At 40.3% G+C, this 18822-nt stretch overlaps 1 protein-coding gene across 2 annotated transcripts in view; it reads right to left on the bottom strand.

Annotated features, from left to right (window-relative positions):
* CATSPER3 (cation channel sperm associated 3) overlaps positions 1–18797 on the bottom strand; it is a 70961-nt gene extending 52164 nt beyond the window's left edge. The window contains exons 1-2 of one of the 2 annotated variants that reach the window (XM_049873686.1): positions 13182–18797; positions 9659–9812 (exon numbers count right to left, since the gene is read on the bottom strand). In XM_049873686.1, coding sequence (XP_049729643.1) covers positions 9659–9745 — 87 coding nt within the window. In that variant the 5' untranslated portion in view covers positions 9746–9812; positions 13182–18797. Of the gene's footprint in view, positions 1–9658; positions 9813–11597 lie in introns of both variants that reach the window. The other variant, XM_049873687.1, reaches the window with a different exon arrangement.
* Between the last annotated feature and the right edge of the window lie 25 nt (positions 18798–18822).

The raw sequence follows: 18822 nt of genomic DNA, 5'->3' as shown, positions 1-18822 counted from the left end.
TTGTGAGGACGATACAGGACCAGGCAGTGTTTCATTTCTGTTGTGCACAGAGTGTCTACAAGTCAGAATCAACTTGACAGCACCTAACAACAACAATAACAGGAAGAAGGTGGGAGCCCTGGTGGCAAACTGGTTAAGAGCTCAGGTTGCTAACCAAAAGGTCAGCTGTTCGAATCCACCAGCCACTCCTTGGAAACCCTATGGGGCAGTTCTACTCTGTCCTATAGGATCATTATGAGTCAGAATCAACTTGACGGCACGCAACAACAACAACAACAGTAAGAAGGTAGGAGAGCTGAGGCTTGAACAAACCTGTATGATCCCCAAGTCTACATCCTTTCCAAAGCACAGCATTTCCCCCAGGCCTGCAAACCAGGGTCCCACAATATGCATGCTTAGTGGTCTCTGGAGGACAATCCAGAGGAGATCCAGGTTCCTCAACTCTTCGCTTCCCTAGGCCCCTCCTGAGTCTTACAACTAACATGATGTCCTACAGTCCACAACCAAACACTGTGGAACACTGATGTGGAAGACGTTCCCATGCTAACATACTCATAGAAGTGGTGCCAAGTGGACTGTACAGTTCCCTCTCTGTCCATCCCAGGCATTTACTGGGGTATTCCATCATCTCTAGTGCCTCTGATGCCACATTATGTTGATGCTAAACCTTTTCACCACCAAGAAGGAAATGTGTTATTTACCATAAATGAAAGTAAACAGAGTATATTTTTAACCTTTTGATTATAAAATAAAACTGATATGGAACCACACAAATATATAGCTTAATGAATTATTATAAGGCCAACATCTCTGTAACAACCATCTACGTCAAGAAGTAGAACATTGCCAGCTACCTCAGAAGCTTCTCCATATACCCCATCCCAATTACAGTCCCTTCCTTTCCCACAAATTAACCATTATTCTGATTTTTACAGTAATCAATTCCTTGCATCTTTTTTTTTCAAATTTTGAAAACTGTATTTTGAAAATTATAAGTAGTAGATGCACTTGGTTTTAAAACAGAGTTCAAGCAGCACAAAAGTATAAAAACAAATTAAACATTTCCTCCCACACCCATGGAAGCAGCAATCAAGAGATCAAAAGATGCATTGCATTGGGAAAATCTGCTGCAAAGGACCTCTTTAAAGTGCTGTAAAGCAAAGATGTCACCTTGAATACTAAGGTATGCCTGACCGAAGCCATGGTATTCTAATCACATCATATGCATGCGAAAGCTGGACAATGAGTAAGGAAGACCGAAGAAGAATTGACGCATTTGAATAGTGGTGTTGGCGATGAATACTGAATATACACCACGGACTGTCAAAAGAACGAACAAATCTGAGTTGGAAGAAGTACAACCAGAACGCTCCTTAGAAGCAAGGATAGCAAGGCTTGGTGTCACATACTCTGGACATGTTATCAGGTGGAATCAGTCCCTGGAGAAGGACATCATCCTTGGTAAAGTAGAGGGTCAGTGAAAAAGAAGACGACCCTCAACAAGATGGATTGACGCAATGGCTGCAACAATGAGCTCGAGCATAGCAACAACTGTGAGGATGGTGTAGGACCAGGCATGGTTTTGTCAACATTTACTTTTCCAACCCCTATTGATGAACATTTAAGTTGTCTCTAGGTTGGTTGGACTTTTTTTTTTTTTTTAGTTACTCATTCAAAAATGTATATACAAATTGTTTTGTGACACTGGTTGCAACACCCACAATGTGTTATTACTCTCTCCCTTTCCTTTTACACCCCAGGTTCCCTGTGTCCATTTGTCCAGGTTTTCTGTACCTTCCTGTCTTTTCCTCTCTGCTTTTAGGCAGGTGTTGCCCAATTAGTCTCATATACTTGATTGAACTAAGAATCATGTTCCCCATGTGTGTCATTATTAATTTTATACGTCTGTCTAATCTTTGGCTGAAATGTGGACTTCGGAAGTGGCTTCAGTTTTGAGTTAGCAGGGTGTCCAGGGGGCATAGTCTCAGGGGTTCCTCTAGTCTCTACCAGACCAGTAAATTTGGTCTTTTTTTGTGAATTTGAATTTTGTTCTACATTTTTCTCCCACTCTGTCCAGGACCCTGTATTGTGGTCCTTGTCAGAGCAGTGAGTGGTGGTAACCCAGCACCATCTAGTTCTTCTGGGCTCAGGCTGGAGGAGGCTATGGTTCATGTGGTCTATTAGTCCTTTGTATTGATGTTTTCCTTGTGTCTTTGGTTTTCTTCATTCTCCTTTGCTTCAAATATGATGGGACCAATATATGTATTCAGATGGCTGCTCACAAGCTTTTAAGACCCCAGATGCTACTCATCAAAGTAGGATGTACATCCTTTTCTTACGAACTATGTTATGCCTTATAAATAACAGCAGAACATAGTCTAATATAGCGCTGGAAGATGAGCCCCTAAGGTTGGAAGGCACTCTCAAAATATGACTGAGGAAGAGCTGCCTCCTCAAAGTAGAGTAGACCTTAATGACACAATGAAGTCAAGCTTTCAGGACATTCATTTGCTGCTGTGGCACAACTCAAAATGAGAAGAAACAACTGAAAACATCCATTAATAATCGGAACATGGAATGTATGAAATATGAATCTAGGCAACTTGGAAGTCATATCAAAAATTAAATGGAATGCATAAACATCAATATCCTACGCATTGGTGGGCTGAAATGAACTGGTGTTGGCTACTTTGAATCAGAAAATCATATGGTCTACTATGCTGGGAATGACAAATTGAAGAAGAATGGCATCGCATTCCTTGTCAAAAAGAACATTTCAAGATCTATCCTGAAGTACAATGCTATAAGTGACAGGATGATATCCACATGCTTACAAAGAAGACTAGTTAATATGACTATAATTGAAATTTACACACCAACCACTGAAGCCAAAGATGAGGAAATTGAAGATTTTTACCAATTCTGCAGTCTGAAATTGATCAAACATGCAATCAAGATACATTGATAATTACTGGCAATTGGAATACTTACTCAAACTGTATTCTGAGAAAATAATCCGAGAAACCAGACATATGAAGAATGTGGCATCAGGATTGGAGGAAGACTCGTTAACAACCTGCGATATGCAAATGACACAACCTTGCTTGCTGAAAGTGAAAAGGAATTGAAGCACTTAACTGACAAAGATCAAAGACCATTGTCTTCACTATGGATTATACCTCAACATAAAGAAAAAAATCCTCACAATTGGACCAATAAGCAACATCATGATAAACAGAGAAAGGACTGACACTGTCAAGGATTTCATTTACTTGGATCCACAATCAACGCCCATGGAAGCAGCAGTCAAGAAATCAGACGACACATAGCACTGGGAAAATCTGCTGCAAAAGATCTCTTGAAAGTGTTAAAAAAAAAAACAAAGATGTTACTTTAAGGACTAAGGTGCACCTGATCCAAGCAATGATGTTTTCAATCACCTCATACGCACGTGAAAACTGGACAATGAATAAGGAAGACTGAGGAAGAATCAATGCTGTCATAGTCATCTATTGTCACTACAACAGAAATGCCACAAGTGGATAGCTTTAACAAACAGACATTTATTCTCTCAGTCTAGTAGGCTAGAAGTCCAAAATCAGGACACCAGCTCCAGGGGAAGGCTTTCTCTTTCTGTCGGCTCTGAAGGAAGATCTTTGTCATCAATCTTTCCCTGGTCTAGGAGCTTCTCAGTGCAGGGACCCAGGGTCCAAAGGATGAATGCTACTAGCTCTTCTTGATTAGTGTTACTGAGGACCCCATGTCTCTGCTCACTTCTTTCTATCTTAAGAGATTGATTTAAGACAAAACAATCTTGTAGATTGAACCCTGTCTCATTAACATAACTGCCGCTACTCTCACCTCATTAATATCATGTTGTTGTTAGGTGCCATCAAGTCATTTCCAACTCATAGCAACCCTATGCACAACAGAACAAAACACTGCCAGATCCCCTGCATCATTCTCACAATCATTATGCTTGAGCTCACTGTTGCAGCCACTGTGTCAGTCCACCTTGTTGAGGGTCTTCCTATTTTTCACTGACCCTCTACTTTACCAAGCATGATGTCCTTCTTCAGGGTCTGGTCCCTGCTGATAACATGTCCAAAGTATGTGAGACGCAGTCTCGCCATACTTACCTCTAAAGGGCATTCTGGCTGTACTTCTTCCAAGACAGATTTGTTCATTCTTTTGGCAGTCCATGGTATATTCAATATTCTTTGCCAACACCATAATTCAAAGGCATCAATTCTTCTTTGGTCTTTCTTATTCATTGTCCAGCTTTCACATGCACATGACGTGACTGAAAACACAACAGCATGGGTCAAGCATGTCTTAGTCTTCAAGGTGACGTTTTTGCCTTTTAACACTTTAAAGAGGTCTTTTGCAGATTTACCCAATACAATATGTCATTTGATTTCTTCGCTACTGCTTCCATGGGCATTGATTGTGGATCCAAGTAAATGAAATCTCTGACAACTTCAATCTTTTCTCCATTTATCATGATGTTGCTTACCGGTCCAGTTGTGAGCATTTTTTTCCTTATGCTAATGTGTAATCCATACTAAAAGCTGTAATCCTTGATTTTCATCAGTAAGTGCTTCAAGTCCTTTTCACTTTCAGCAAGCGAGGTTGTGTCATTTGAACAATGCAGGTTATTAATGAGTCTTCCTTCAATCCTGATGCTGTGTTCTTCTTCATATAGTCCAGCTTCTCAGGTTATTTGCTCAGCATACGGATTGAGTAAGTATGGTGAAAGGATACAATCCTGACGCACACCTTTCCTGACTTTAAACCACACAGTATGCCTTTGTTCTGTCCAAATGACTGCCTCTTCATCTATGTACAGGTTCCTCATAAGCACAATTAAGAGTTCTGGAATTCCCATTCTTCGCAATGTTGTCCATAATTTGCTATGATCCACACAGTCGAACGCCTTCGCGTTGTCAATGAAACACAGGTAAACATCCTTCTAGTATTCTCTGCTTTCAGCCAGAATCCATTTGACATCAGCAACGATATCCCTTGTTCCACATCCTCCTCTGAATCTAGCTTGTAATTTCTGGCAGTTCCCTGTTGGTGTACTACTGCAACTGCTTTTGAATGATTTTCAGCAAAATTTTACTTGTGTGTGATATTAATGGTATTGTTCGATAATTTCCACATTCGGATGGATCACCTTTCTAGGGAATAGGCATAAATATGGATCTCTTCCTGTCAGCCCCCACAGTACGACAAACTGACAGACACGGATATATAAATATATATATATATGTCATTAATATCACACACAAGCAAAATTTTGCTGAAGATCATTCAAAAACGGCTGCAGCAGTATATCGACAGGGAACTGCCAGAAATTCAGGCCGGTTTCAGAAGAGGACGTGGAAGCAGGGATATCGTTGCCGATGTCAGGTGGATCCTGGCTGAAAGCAGAGAATACCAGAAGGATGTTTACCTGTGTTTTATTGATTGTGCAAAGGCATTCGACTGTGTGGATCATAACAAGCTATGGATAACACTGCGAAGAATGGGAATTCCAGAACACTTAATTGTGCTCGTGAGGAAACTTTACACAGATCAAGAGGCAGTTGCTCAGACAGAACAAGGGGATACTGATTGGTTTAAAATCAGGAAAGCTGTGTGTCAGGGTTGTATTCTTTCACCATACCTATTCAATCTGTATGCTGAGCAAATAATACGAGAAGCTGGACTATATGAAGAAGAACGGGACATCAGGATTGGAGGAAGACTCATTAACAACCTGCGTTATGCAGATGACACAACCTTGCTTGCTGAAAGTGAAGAGGACTTGAAGCACTTACTCATGAAGATCAATGACCACGGCCTTCAGTATGGATTACACCTCAACATAAAGAAAACAAAAATCCTCACAACTAGACCAATGAGCAACATCATGATAAACGGAGAAAAGATTGAAGTTGTCAAGGATTTCATTTTACTTGGATCCACAATCAACAGCCATGGAAGCAGCAGTCAAGAAATCAAAAGACGCACTGCACTGGGTAAATCTGCTGCAAAGGACCTCTTCAAAGTGTTGAAGAGCAAAGATGTCACCCTGAAGGCTAAGGTGCGCCTGACCCGAGCCATGGTATTTTCAATCACCTCATATGCACGTGAAAGCTGGACAATGAATAAGGAAGACCGAAGAAGAGTTGATGCCTTTGAATTATGGTGTTGGTGAAGAATATTGAATATACCTTGGACTGCCAAAAGAACAAACAAATCTGTCTTGGAAGAAGTGCGGCCAGAATGCTCCTTAGAGGCAAGGATGGCGAGACTGCGTCTTACATACTTTGGACATGCTGTCAGGAGGATCAGTCCCTGGAGAAGGGACTTAGGGACATCATGCTTGGCAGAGTACAGGGTCAGTGAAAAAGAGGAAGACCCTCAACAAGGTGGATTGACACAGTGGCCGCAACAATGAGCTCAAGCATAACGATTGTAAGGATGGCGCAGGACCGGGCAGTGTTTCATCCTGTTGTGCATAGGGTCGCTATGAGTTGGAACTGACTCAATGGCACCTAACAACAACAACATGTCCTTTAACTCTCCCATTACCTTTTTTAAAATTATTTTTCTTACAATTGTTCTGTAGAAGAACCCAGGTGCTTTGACTTGTAGAATTTCCAAGTCTGAATTTTGTTGACTACACACCCATGGCACAGCTCAGCATGTTCCTCTGTCATTTGTATTTCCTGCAAATAGGCAGCTGGATCCAAAGACTTGATCAGATTCAGATTTGATCTTTTTGGTAAGATTACATGTGCTATTCTTTCATAGGTGGCACATAATGTCTGGTTGTTTCTATTTTTATGATGTTAACAGCCATGATGCTCAATGCCTAGATACATTAATTGATTGGGAGTCGAAAAAAATGGTGAAAGTCTACCATTTATTTCTCACTTATTAACTGGGATACTTCTAGAAAGAGCTGTTTCCCCTCATTTACTATGAGGTTACTCAGTAATGTAGGTCATTTAAGAAAATTCACATAAGTTCATATAAGAAAGGTTCCCTATCACCCTCCAAAAGTGACCAGTTAGGTGGTGGTTGTGTGTGTGTGTGCACATTTTGTATCATTATAAACTCATGGATATTTGATGAGTTTCAATTCGTTGTCATTTTTATCCTTACTGACGCTAAAATTGCCCCATCTTTGGCCAGTAGAAGCCTCTTCAAGTTGTCTCCTATGTCCTTTTGACATGACCCCAGTAGTCTTTGTTAGCTTCCTTGCTGTGTGTATGACAAGATATTACTGACTCATCTTGTATATTTCCTGCCCTAGACCTGGAGTCAGCCATTTCTCTAAGAAGCCCTGGTTTCTTTTAGTGAGAAATAATATTTCAACACCACATTCTGGGCACTAAGACTGAGTAATTGCTACTTAGTTGATCAATGTTCTAGGTCTTTCAATGGATAAAGATAAAATACCTCAAGAGTTCATACTCCTCATTCATTGCAGAACTACACGGTTTTTACTTAAACTCTTCCATATTATATCTGTATCTCTTTTCTTCCATGAGTATCCTAGTTCTCAAGACACAGGGGATGACAGAATTAAACTCTTCCATAATTACTCATTTGTTTTACTCTGCATTGCACATGTCAACAATCTCAGAATAACACTATTAAGAGTATCACCACTAATTTGATTGCTGGAAATGTTTTTAAAAATATTTTTTCTTTGGCTCTCCATTCTCCTCCATTGTTTAAATAGTCATATTACATCTTCATCTTCAGAGGATATATTCGTTATATATTATATTCTTTCCCTGTTAGCCCACAATTAGTCTTAATTCTACAAATAACTATATTTTCAGTGCTCATCACCAGTCCTAATGTTGATGTTTCTCTACTCATTTTGGTTGGCTGAAATACATTCTTTAGTAGATTCCTCAGGAAGGGCTCGTGGAGGAATATTCCCCAAGTTTCTGAATGTTAGTAAGTTTGTGCCCTTTACACTTAAAAGTCAGTTTTGCAAGATCTAACATCCTTAGTTCACATTTTCTTTTCTGAAGTATCTTAAATACATTATACTCCATTTTCCTCTAGCATAAAGCATTACTGTAGCAAAGTCTGGTGATAATCCAATTTTCTTTTCTTTATGAGCCACTTTGCCTAGATACTTAGTTTCCTCCACTGCTTTTCTTTAAAATCTAATAATTTTACTAGAATACGTTTTGGCATTGGTTGTTTTGAGTCCATATCCTTAGGTGCACAATCTGTGGTCTTCCAACATACAACTTCAAATTATTTTATTTCAGGTAACTTCTCTTAAGTTATAGCTTTTAGTGTTTGTTCTTGTTTTGTTTTTTTGTTTCTTTTGTTTGTTTGTTCCAAAATCAGAGACTCCTGGTATCCTTATGTTGGATTTTTATTTCCCATCTTCATGTTCATCATTGTCTCTTGAATCCTTTTAATCTCATTTCTTAGTGACCTTTTAAATTTTCCTCTATTTCACCCAGTATTAATCTTAAGTTATGATCTGTTGTGTTTAGTTGCTCTTTGTCCAGTTTAGTCTTCATTTTGAAATGATTTTTCTTTTATTTCTAAGTCTTTCCTGAGTTTTGTCACTCATTTATGTTCTTTTGTATCTTGTATTATTCTTTCTTTTTTATGATTTGTTTTTATTGTTGTTGAGAATATACACAGAACATACACCCAATAATTTCTACATGTACAATTCAGTGACACTGATTACATGCTTCAAATTGTGCAACCAGTTTCACCCTCCTTTTCAAAGTTGCTTTGTATTATTTTCTTAAATATCTACCTTGTTTTGAAATAGTACACTATAGGTTTGATCTTTTTGTGAGCATGTCTTTTGGTGGGCTTTCATTATCTATAGAAACATTATTCTCTACCTTATGCTCTATTTTCTTGTAATAATTTTGTATGGGATTTTACCTCAATCCTTTTCTGTTGTCCTTTCTGTGTGAAATTAGTTATTCTTAGCTTTATAGAAGATGTGGTTCTAATGTCAGAGTTCTCACTTCTGTTGAGTGCCTAAAAATGCGGGAGCATACTTTTAGGGATTTCCTGGCTCTGTTCCCCTCTTCCGTTTTTATCTGGATCCCCTCTTCCTTCCTCTGTCTCTAATCTCCTCCATTTTTATTCCACATCCAGTATTTTTCCTAGGTATGGGGCCCTGTCCTTGAACAGAATGCTGGCTGACCATTTTTGAAAGTTCATGTGGTCTATACTCCTGTAGCCCCTTCATGAATTACCAGGAAGCACTCCCCTGGCACTGGGTTACGCAGTACCCGTCCTGAAAGTCAGCCCACCATACTTTCAGTGAATTCTTATTGGCTTCCCTGTTTCTTCCTGCACAGAAGCTGACACCATGCAGTTCTTCTGGCTCTTAGTGAGGACACCTTGTTATCTAGTTTTGTTGTAAATGCCACAGAGAGGTTTTGGTTTTGCTATCTAGTTGCTCTATTTTTAAAAGAAGATTCAAAAAGGTTAAAAAACCGTGTCACTGTTGCTGCTGCTGCCATATTCCCATATTTGAGAGTATATTTTTAAGGTTCTTAGAATTTTTCTACAGAAAATTTTCTTGAGACAAAATGCCTTAAACATTTTCAAAATTAAAACAGGTGAAACAGAAGAAAATGGATCCATTTTGTCTGCTTACCTCGAAAAGTCTGAACAAGCGGAATCTTATTTTATAGTTGGTCCACAAGACCACAAAAAAGGCATTCATCGAGATGGTGCTGATCATAATTATCTTAAAGAGAGGACCCGCTATGACTCTCTGCACAAAAGCCCGAAGCTCAGTATCTTTCCTCCTGTCAAAAATTTGAATAAGAGGTAGATACGGTTACCTTACAACAGAGCCAGAAGTACACAAAATAAATATCTTTCTGAAGGGAATGAGGTTTGCTTTCCCCCTTCTGTGAATACAAATTTACATGTACTTTAAAATAGCAAGGAAATGCTGACTGAACAACCACTGAAACATGATGACCATCGATGGTCTGTCCTCACTCAGTTACTCAGTTCCCTCTCCCTGAACCTCTCGGAAAGAACAGTTACTCCTTCTTCCCAAGGGAAAAAAAAAAATCATCTTCATTTACTCACTCAACAAATTTTTCTTGAGTGACGACTATGTGTCAGGCAACAGAGTAGGCTCTGGGGATACAATGTGAGAAAAACTAAGTATTGTCAGTCTGATAAATACTGATAATAATCAAATAATCACCCACATAAGCTCCTACAAATCAATGATGGAAAACTGAATACCCTAAGGGAAAATGGGTAAACACACAAACAGCTCTTTCATGAAAGAAATACAAATAGCCAATAAATTGAACAAAAAACGTACGGTAGCACTTCTAATCAAGGAGCTACAAGTTAAATAAAACCAATTTTTTTGCTTAAAAATTTAACAGTGACTTACACAATATAATAGATAATGCTGGCAAGGGTATGGTGTTATGGAGTATTTTCATATACTGCCAAACCAAACCCACTGCCATCGAGTCAATTCCAACTCATAGCGACCCTATAGGACAGAGTAGAACTGCCCCATAGAGTTTCCAAGGAGAGCCTGGTGGATCTTTTGTTCAGCAGCTGTAGCTCTTAACCACTATACCACCAGGGTTTTCCATAAACTGCCGGGGGAATGTAAAAGACCCAAACTTTCTGAAAAGGCCCAAAACTGTTCAGACCCTCTGAGCAGTAATTTTTCTTCTAGGAATCTACCTCAGAGAATACAATCTGAAATGCAGACACTGACTTTAGCCCAAGATGTTCATCATGGAGAAAGTTTGAAAACAATTTAAAAGTCTAATGAAAAGGACTGATTAAGTAAATTATGGCATATCCATATCATGGAATATTATATGGATACTAAAATATGTCTATGCATTTTTCATGATTTAGAAAAATGCTTAATTTACTGGTAAGCAAAACACAAAAACTGTAAAACAAGACACAAAAATCCTCTACTCAAACTGTTCTCAACTGTGCAAAAATGGAAAGAAAAAAAAACTCAGCAGGAAATATTCCAAAACATCGCCTGGTGTCTGCATCTGGGTGGTGAAGTTGGTTATAGGTGAGTCTTTTTCCTGTTTATTATACTTACCTTGTGCCTTCCCCAATTTTTCTCAGAGTGTATGTGCTATACACACTCGTAACAGTAAAAAATATAGAATATATATTTTATATATATTTGTATTTATAAAATATAAAAACAAGATATGTCATTTTCATTGTTATTCGAGTCAAGATTCGGGCCTACTAACAACAAAAAAAAGTCTTTAACTTATCTAACAGTCATTAGCAGAATGTTCAAAATTGAATTAAACTAGTCATTCAGTCTACAAGTCAAATAACAGAGTGACTGAATGTTTGACTTACCCAAGTCAGTCATGATACCAAGCCTAAGAAACAAAATGTTTGGCTCAACCCCCACCAAGGTCACCAGTCAGAGAAACCAGATCTTCAAGGACATGCACCTCAATTTGGGAAGCAGAAGAGTGCCTGCAGGAAGAGCCTAAGAGCAATGACATCCTGCCCCACACTGCCGTTTGCACATTTCTTAGCAAGCAGTGGAGATGCAGTACATTTACCTAAAACTCCTGAGTCGCACACAGAACATGCTTGATGTAGAATCAAACAGAGTAGTAGAAACACGTCTCGCGTGGCTTGGGTGATAATAGAATAGAGACATTTTCTAAATTCTCAATTTTTATTCCTTGCTTTTATCATCCAACAGAAAATCTGTGCTTAGGGATTTCCTTGGCATCTGGATTCTAATAGGCAGCCAAGAAGGGTCCAGGAAGAGAATTCTCACCTTATGAGGTCACTCTTGGGGCATTCCAGTACCTGCTACTAGCCTGCAGGCCCCTGGGCGAGGGATTCTCCCCAAGTCTCTCACCCACAGATTTTCTCTTCCCTGGAGTTTGGGCACCTCAGCTGAGCAAAAGGGTTATGAGCAGCCAGCAACTCTGAAGCTCCAGGCTAAAGCTGGGAGACAGTAGGGATAGGCCAAAACCCCTCCCTGCCTCAAAAAAAGCCCGTCTGGTGTACAAAGGCCCTTAATAATGTGCTAGAATAAGGTGAAGTGTCATATAAAGGGGAAAAGCAAAATTCTCTGGTGTCCTAAGAGAGAAAGAACAGATTCAGGGCTCAGCTCTGGGAATGGGCCTTGAAGAATTAGGGAAGATTTTGATGAGTTTGGGGCAGGAATAAACGATATAGGAGCAGAAGGGGTAACACATCCCTGTGCTGGCCTAAATGGGGGTATGGAATATGCACACGTGAACCACCTAAATACAGTGTAACGGATGAGGCCGTGTGGTAGAGATGTTTGAAATACAAGAGCAATAGAGATTTTTTGCTCTCTTCAACTCTCGGGATTAATATATTCTCTTCTTTCTCCTAACCCCTTTAACTTTCGAGGCAAATCGAGACAGAGGGATCTGTGTAGCCCCGGGTCATTTTACACGTTTAGTGGCTAACCCGTTGCTGTGGAGTTGAGTCCAACTCATAGTGACCCTATAGGACAGAGTAGAACTGCTCCATAGGGTTTCCAAGCAGCGCCTGGTGGATTCAAACTGCAGACCTTTTGGTTAGCAGCCATAGCTCTTAATTACTACGCCACCAGGGTTTCCAGTTTAGTGGCTAAATTGGTCAACTTCCTGGAAACCTAAGTTCTCGGAGCATAAGAAAAGAAGGTAACCACTGCTCCCACCCCCGCTGCCCCTGGTATTCTAAAACAAGTGTATATAGCCATTCCCAGCAAGAAGATATTCTTGTAGGCAACCAATATACTGAACTGGGAAAAAAACATGTACTCAAATTCTCCATTTAAAATCATCAACAGCAAAGCTTTAAAATCACTTTGATTAATGTCCCCAAGATTCAAACTTTAGTCTCACTTCTCCCTCTAACTTTCTCTCTCAGGAATCAGCTCCTCCTAGAACTCCTCCTGTCTCTTTTGGTCATAGGCCCCTAAAGCTGCCTGGTTCCTGGTTCCCAACATCCCCTACGGCAGCCTCCTTTCTGAGTGCTGCTCTGAGAGGGCCTGAATCAGCTCACCATCTGGCTCCACCTGCCCCTACACTGAGGTGTCTAATGCCGTGGGGCACAGAGGAGGCCCTCGGTAAGCATGTGCTACGTGAAATGTGAACGAATGGCATCAGGATTCTTACACTCAGTCCAGTAGCAGGGCATAGCGGGATTCCATCTTCAGAAGCCCCAACAGTACACATCTGTGCCTTCTCTTTAAGCATCGAAGCACACTTTTGGGGAGAAACGGACAGGGAGATTAAAAATGTAATGAACTCTTTCACACTGCTTGGAGGGGTGGGGAACGATGACCAGGGAGCTGGCAGCAGCAGTTGTTCTCAGTGTACTACTGCTGCACAAACAATCACAGCCGAAGTTGCCTTCTGGGGTTGCTGATGAAGGTATCCAGCTGCAGTGAGCCTGGGAATGGAGCTCCAGCTGGGCAAATGGAAAGCAACAGGACATTAGAGGCGACAAGCTTCTCCAGGGCCAGGGCCTGCTGCAATGCAGTCATCCCTCCAGTATCTGTGGGAGATTGGACCAAGACCCCCGCGGATACCAAAACCAGAGGATGCTCAAGTCCCTTATATAAAATGGCGTAGTATGTGCATATAACCTACACACATCCTCCTGTACACTTTAAATTACCTCTAGATTACTTATAATACCTAATATAACGTAAATCTATGTAAATAGTTGTCATACAGTACTGTATGTATTGTTTAGGGAACAATGACAAGATGAGAGGTGAACAATGCTCACACGAGTGCTAGAGAAAGGCTGGGGATCTATGAAGTTGTAGGAGGCTACAGCAGGGTATGCCTCCACATTGTTTCATTCATGTGGATTCTGCAGAGTGCTCGGGGTGCAGAAAATTCAAGTTCTGTTTTTTGGAACTTTTTCCCCCGCTGAATATTTTCCATTTGCACCTGGTTGAATCTGCAGGTGCGGAACCCGCAGATACGGAGCACCGACTGTACTCTGTACCTTCTCATGGATGGTGGGCAGGCCAGGCATCCCAGGATGAGAAGTGGAAGGCCACCTCTTCTGTCCTTGCAGCAAGTTCACACTCTGCCCGACTTGGGTGCACTGCCTCAGCTGCACGTAGCCAGGGAAAGTCAGCAACGGGCAGGCATGGTGACTGGATGACTCTTAAGCTTTCTGGCTACCAAGAGTAGTCATTCCCTTACTAGTCCCAAGTAGCTGGTACTGAAACACAGAGTTCACATATTATAGCCAAACTCTATGACAGCTCTTGCTGTTTTTCAGGAAACTTTATAAAACTGAAAGTTCTAAACTTCAACTAGTATATTTTTGAATGCTGGAATAGAAAATATATAGACTGCTTCATTTGTAACTATAAATACCAATAACTATTATGGATTGAACTGTGTTCCCCAAAAGTCCCAACTCCCGATACCTATGAATGTGACCTTGATGGGAACTAGGGTCTTCAAAGATGTTATCAGTTAACGTGAGGTCATACCTAAGTAGGGTGGGTGTTAACCCAAGATGGATAGTGTCCTTAAGAAAGGGGGGAAAAGACAGAGACACACAGAGGGAAGACAGCCAATGTGAAGACGGTGCAGAGATAAAGTTATGCTGCAGCTGCAAGCCAAGGAACTTCTGGGCTACCAGATATGTCGAAAGAGACAAGGTCTTCCCCTAGAGCCTTCAGAGAGAGCATGGCTCTGCTAACACCCTGAATTCAGACTTCTAGCCTCCAGAACTGTGAGACAATACATTTTTGTGGATGTAAGCCACCCCCTTGTGGTACTTACTTATGGCAGCCCTAGCACACTAATTTTTTTTCAGTTGCCTTTGAATGGATTCTGACTCATGGTTACCCCACGTATGTCAGAGTGGAACTGTATCGCATAGGGTTTTCTTTTTTATTTATTTATTTTATTTTGTTGTTGTTGAGAATATACACAGCAAAACATACACCAATTCAATAGTTTCTACATGTACAATTCATCGACATTGATTACATTCTTCAAGTTGTGGAAATATTCTCATCTTCCTTTTCTGAGCTGTTCTTTCCCTGTTAACATAAACTCATTGCCCCTTAAGGTTCCTATCTCATCTTTCAAGTTGTTATTGATCCCATATAGACAGATCTTAAAAGAGCACAATGCTCAAGACAGACATTCCTTACTAGTTAAGCTGAACAATTGTTCGATTTTAAGAAGATTTCAGGGGATATTTTTAGTTTAAGGTTTAAAGATGATCTTAGGACAATAGTTTAAGGGGTTCATGAAGCCTCCATGGCTTCAGAACATGAGATGCGAGATTCTGTTCTACATTTTCCCCCTTTGATCAGGATTCTTCTGCAGAATCTTTGAATAAAATGTTCAGTGATAGTAGCCGGGCACCATCCAATTCTGGTCACATGGCAAAGAGAGCAGTTGTTCATGAAGGCAATGAGCCACTCATTACATTTCCTCCTCCTATTCCTGACTCTCCTTCTTCTTGTGTTGCTCCAGGTGACTAGAGACCAATACTTTGGATGGCCACTGCAAGTTTTTAAGACCCCTGGCAGTATGCAATGAACTAGGAAGTAGAACAGAAGAACTAAACATGATATTAAGCTAATTAACTGTGATGTCCCATGAAAACACGACCCTAAACCTCCAAATCAAGAAACTAAATCCCATGAGGTATTTGGTTGTACACAAGCAGCCTCAGCAGCTGCTCTTTTCATCATTGTTGTTGTTATAAATATATCACACATTTGCCAATTCAGCTTTTTATAGGTATACAACTTACTTACATCAATTATATTAATCGGCTGTACAGCCCTTATCCTTTATCCATAGGGTTTTCAATGGCTGGTGTTTCTGAAATAGATAGCCAAGCCTTTCTTCTGAGGTACCTCTGGGAGGACTCAAACCTCCTACCTTTCAGTTAGCAGCCAAATATGTTAACTATCTGCAGCACCCAGGGGCTCAAGGAAACTCATACACTAACCCTAACAGTCCAGTAGCTTTGTACATTGATGGAGGTCAGTTTTGTGCCCAAATACAACATAACATGCCGCTGCTTTTTGTCTATTAAAAAAAAACATAAAGAATGAATTTAGTATCCAAAGATTTTCTAAAACCTAGCATTGTAAGAAAGTAACCATTATTTCCAGAACTTTCACTAGCTCAATTTTAGAAAAGGACCTTCAGGGCAATTTGATTTCACCCTGGTTGTTACCTGAGGAGACTATGCAGAGGGTCACAGGTCATATCTGTTTAACAACTCTCTATTCCAGTGATCATTCGGAAAGAAAAGGGAAGGGAACCAAAGCTTACCACATCAGAGAAACCACCCTCATCACGCAAAGATTTGAAACAGAAGGGAACTTGGCGCCTCCAACTCTGACAATGTCTCTTTTAAGTTGAGACGTCAGTTACTTGAAGCAAGTCTGGAGATTCAGTCTATCAGATTTTACCACAATGAATGTTCCCATAGACTTCTGATATGGGATCTTTGATTCTGTCTAGTAAAGTTTGTGAGTCCTAGCAGATGCAACACCCCTTAACATGGACCTTATGTCAAGCCCACATGTAGACGCTAATTAGTAACTGCACTCCCAGGTCCTCCACATTTGGATTATGAGCCACATCCTGCTATCTTCACTATGCTGGTATATGTCAACACAGCCGACAAGTTTATCCTTCCAGACTTACATTCAAAATAGGGGGAAAGGGTTCCATTCAGGATGTAGTAAAATAAGTCAAACAATACCACAAGGGAACAAATGGACAAATCCAGAAGGCAGAATATTCTACAGGACAACTGGCCCGGTTTTTACAGTAAGTCAATGACATGGGGGAAAAGAGACAGGGGAAAGAGGCTTGCTGTAGGTTGAGATTAAAGAGACACAACACCCAGATGCGATGAGTGGACTTCATGTGGACACTGATTAAAATAGATTTACTGTGCAAAGACATTCTTTGTTCCCTGAAAGTACAAAGACCTTCAGGGCAATTTGATTTCACCTGGATATTAGGATCATCGAGGAATCATGGTTTATTTCGTCATGTGTGATAAAGGCATTATGATTTACATAAGAAAACGACCATATTTTCTAGAGATCCTTACTGAAGGATATAGGGGTGAAATCATATACTATCTGGGATTTGCTTTTAAATACTTTAACAAAGAAAAATGAAACCAGGATATATGAAGCAACTGGTGCAAAATCTTGGCAACTGCTCAATCTGGGTGATTAATACATAGGGGTTCAATATACTATTTATGTTTAAAAAGATCCAAACTTATTTTTCTGTGCATTTGTCTATTCTATTTCATATAAGTGGGGTCATACAGTATTTGGAAGACACAGATTTTTCTCTGTTACGTTTCCTGTTGTACCTCCAGAGCCCAGAACGTACCTGCCCCATAATAGTTCCTCAGAAATATTTGTTGGATGAACACATAAATATGAGTGGGTTAATTTATCCTTACAGTGGGGCTAGCCTAGTATCACCTACTTTGCAGGGTTGTTTTGAGGATTACTTATAAAAAATAAAAATGTTTTTGGAAAAAAAAAAGATTCAAATTGAGGCACTGAACTTAAGATCTTTGGTAATAAAGTTTATAAAAGTTCCCAAATCTATAAGATACAAAAGAGTTTATAAACATACATAGCTTTGCCTTTTCCTCTGAAAAAATCTAAGAAATAGAAGCTCTAGTGTCAAGGCTCTAGGTTCCCTGGGAGCCACAAGAGAGTAGGTGGCTCTTCTTTCCCCTCCCCTCCCAGCACACTCTGTACCCGTAGGACAAACTGGCCATTTCTGCCACTCCCAGGCCAAGAACTGGCTTCAGAGGGTTAAGCCTCCTAGTCATGTTCCCATATGGTTTCTCAAGTTCAGGGCAGTGGAAGAGAGGGTTGGGAGGGGAAGGTTTGCTTGGTGTAACACACAGTGATTTTTCTGGCCTCTGAAGTGAAGCCGGCTACAAAGATTATCCCTATTAAATCCTACTACCGTATGCTTCTGGTGGCGCAGTGGTTAAAAGCTACAGCTGCTAACCAAAAAGTTGGCAGTTCGAATCCACCAGCCACTCCCTCGAGACCCTATGGGGTAGTTCTACTCTGTACCATAGGGTCACTATGAATCAGCATCGACTCAACAGCAACCGGTTTGGTTTTTTTTTGTTTTGTCATATGCTTCAAGAACTAGCACGTGTTCCTTGAATGGCTATATATGTTCTTTTAATCTACATTATAATTTCTTTAGAAGTACATTCCCAAGTTCCTTCAAAGAACACTGTTACCGCAATTTTTAAAAAACCGATTACTTGATATTCCTTTTAATGTCTATCACTGCCACACAGAGTAAGTAGGGCTCATTACTGGCTAATACCCAAGTAGCTTCTAGCTCAGTGGCTGCAGAGCCTGAGTTCAGGGGCACATCACATAAACAGTGAACAAAAAATGACCCTCAGTTCTTCCTTAACTCAGTAAGGCAAACAAGGGCCTGGAAAATCGTCACTGTGACAACGAACCCTATATCACCCACCTTGCTGGAAGCCATGAACAAGACACTTGTCCTCTCCTTCGACTACCTGTCTGCAAAGTGAGGATAAAACACACCAGGATGGCTTACCAAATTTTCTGACTTTGATAATCTAACTACTTAAGTAGCAACAACAGCCAAAATCTACACCAACTTTAGCTCCAGCAGAATTGTTATACCTTCAGAGTTCACAGTTCTTTTTCCACCTTGGCATTTGTAAAGTCACTATAATTGCTAGAATTGCTGGGTTATAAAGTGTGTGAATATTCCCTCA

This window comes from Elephas maximus, chromosome 2, assembly GCF_024166365.1.
Source record: "Elephas maximus indicus isolate mEleMax1 chromosome 2, mEleMax1 primary haplotype, whole genome shotgun sequence".
Taxonomy (NCBI): Eukaryota; Metazoa; Chordata; class Mammalia; order Proboscidea; family Elephantidae; genus Elephas; species Elephas maximus.
Note: the sequence above shows the minus strand (reverse complement) of the source record. Positions and strands in the feature narration are given on the sequence as shown.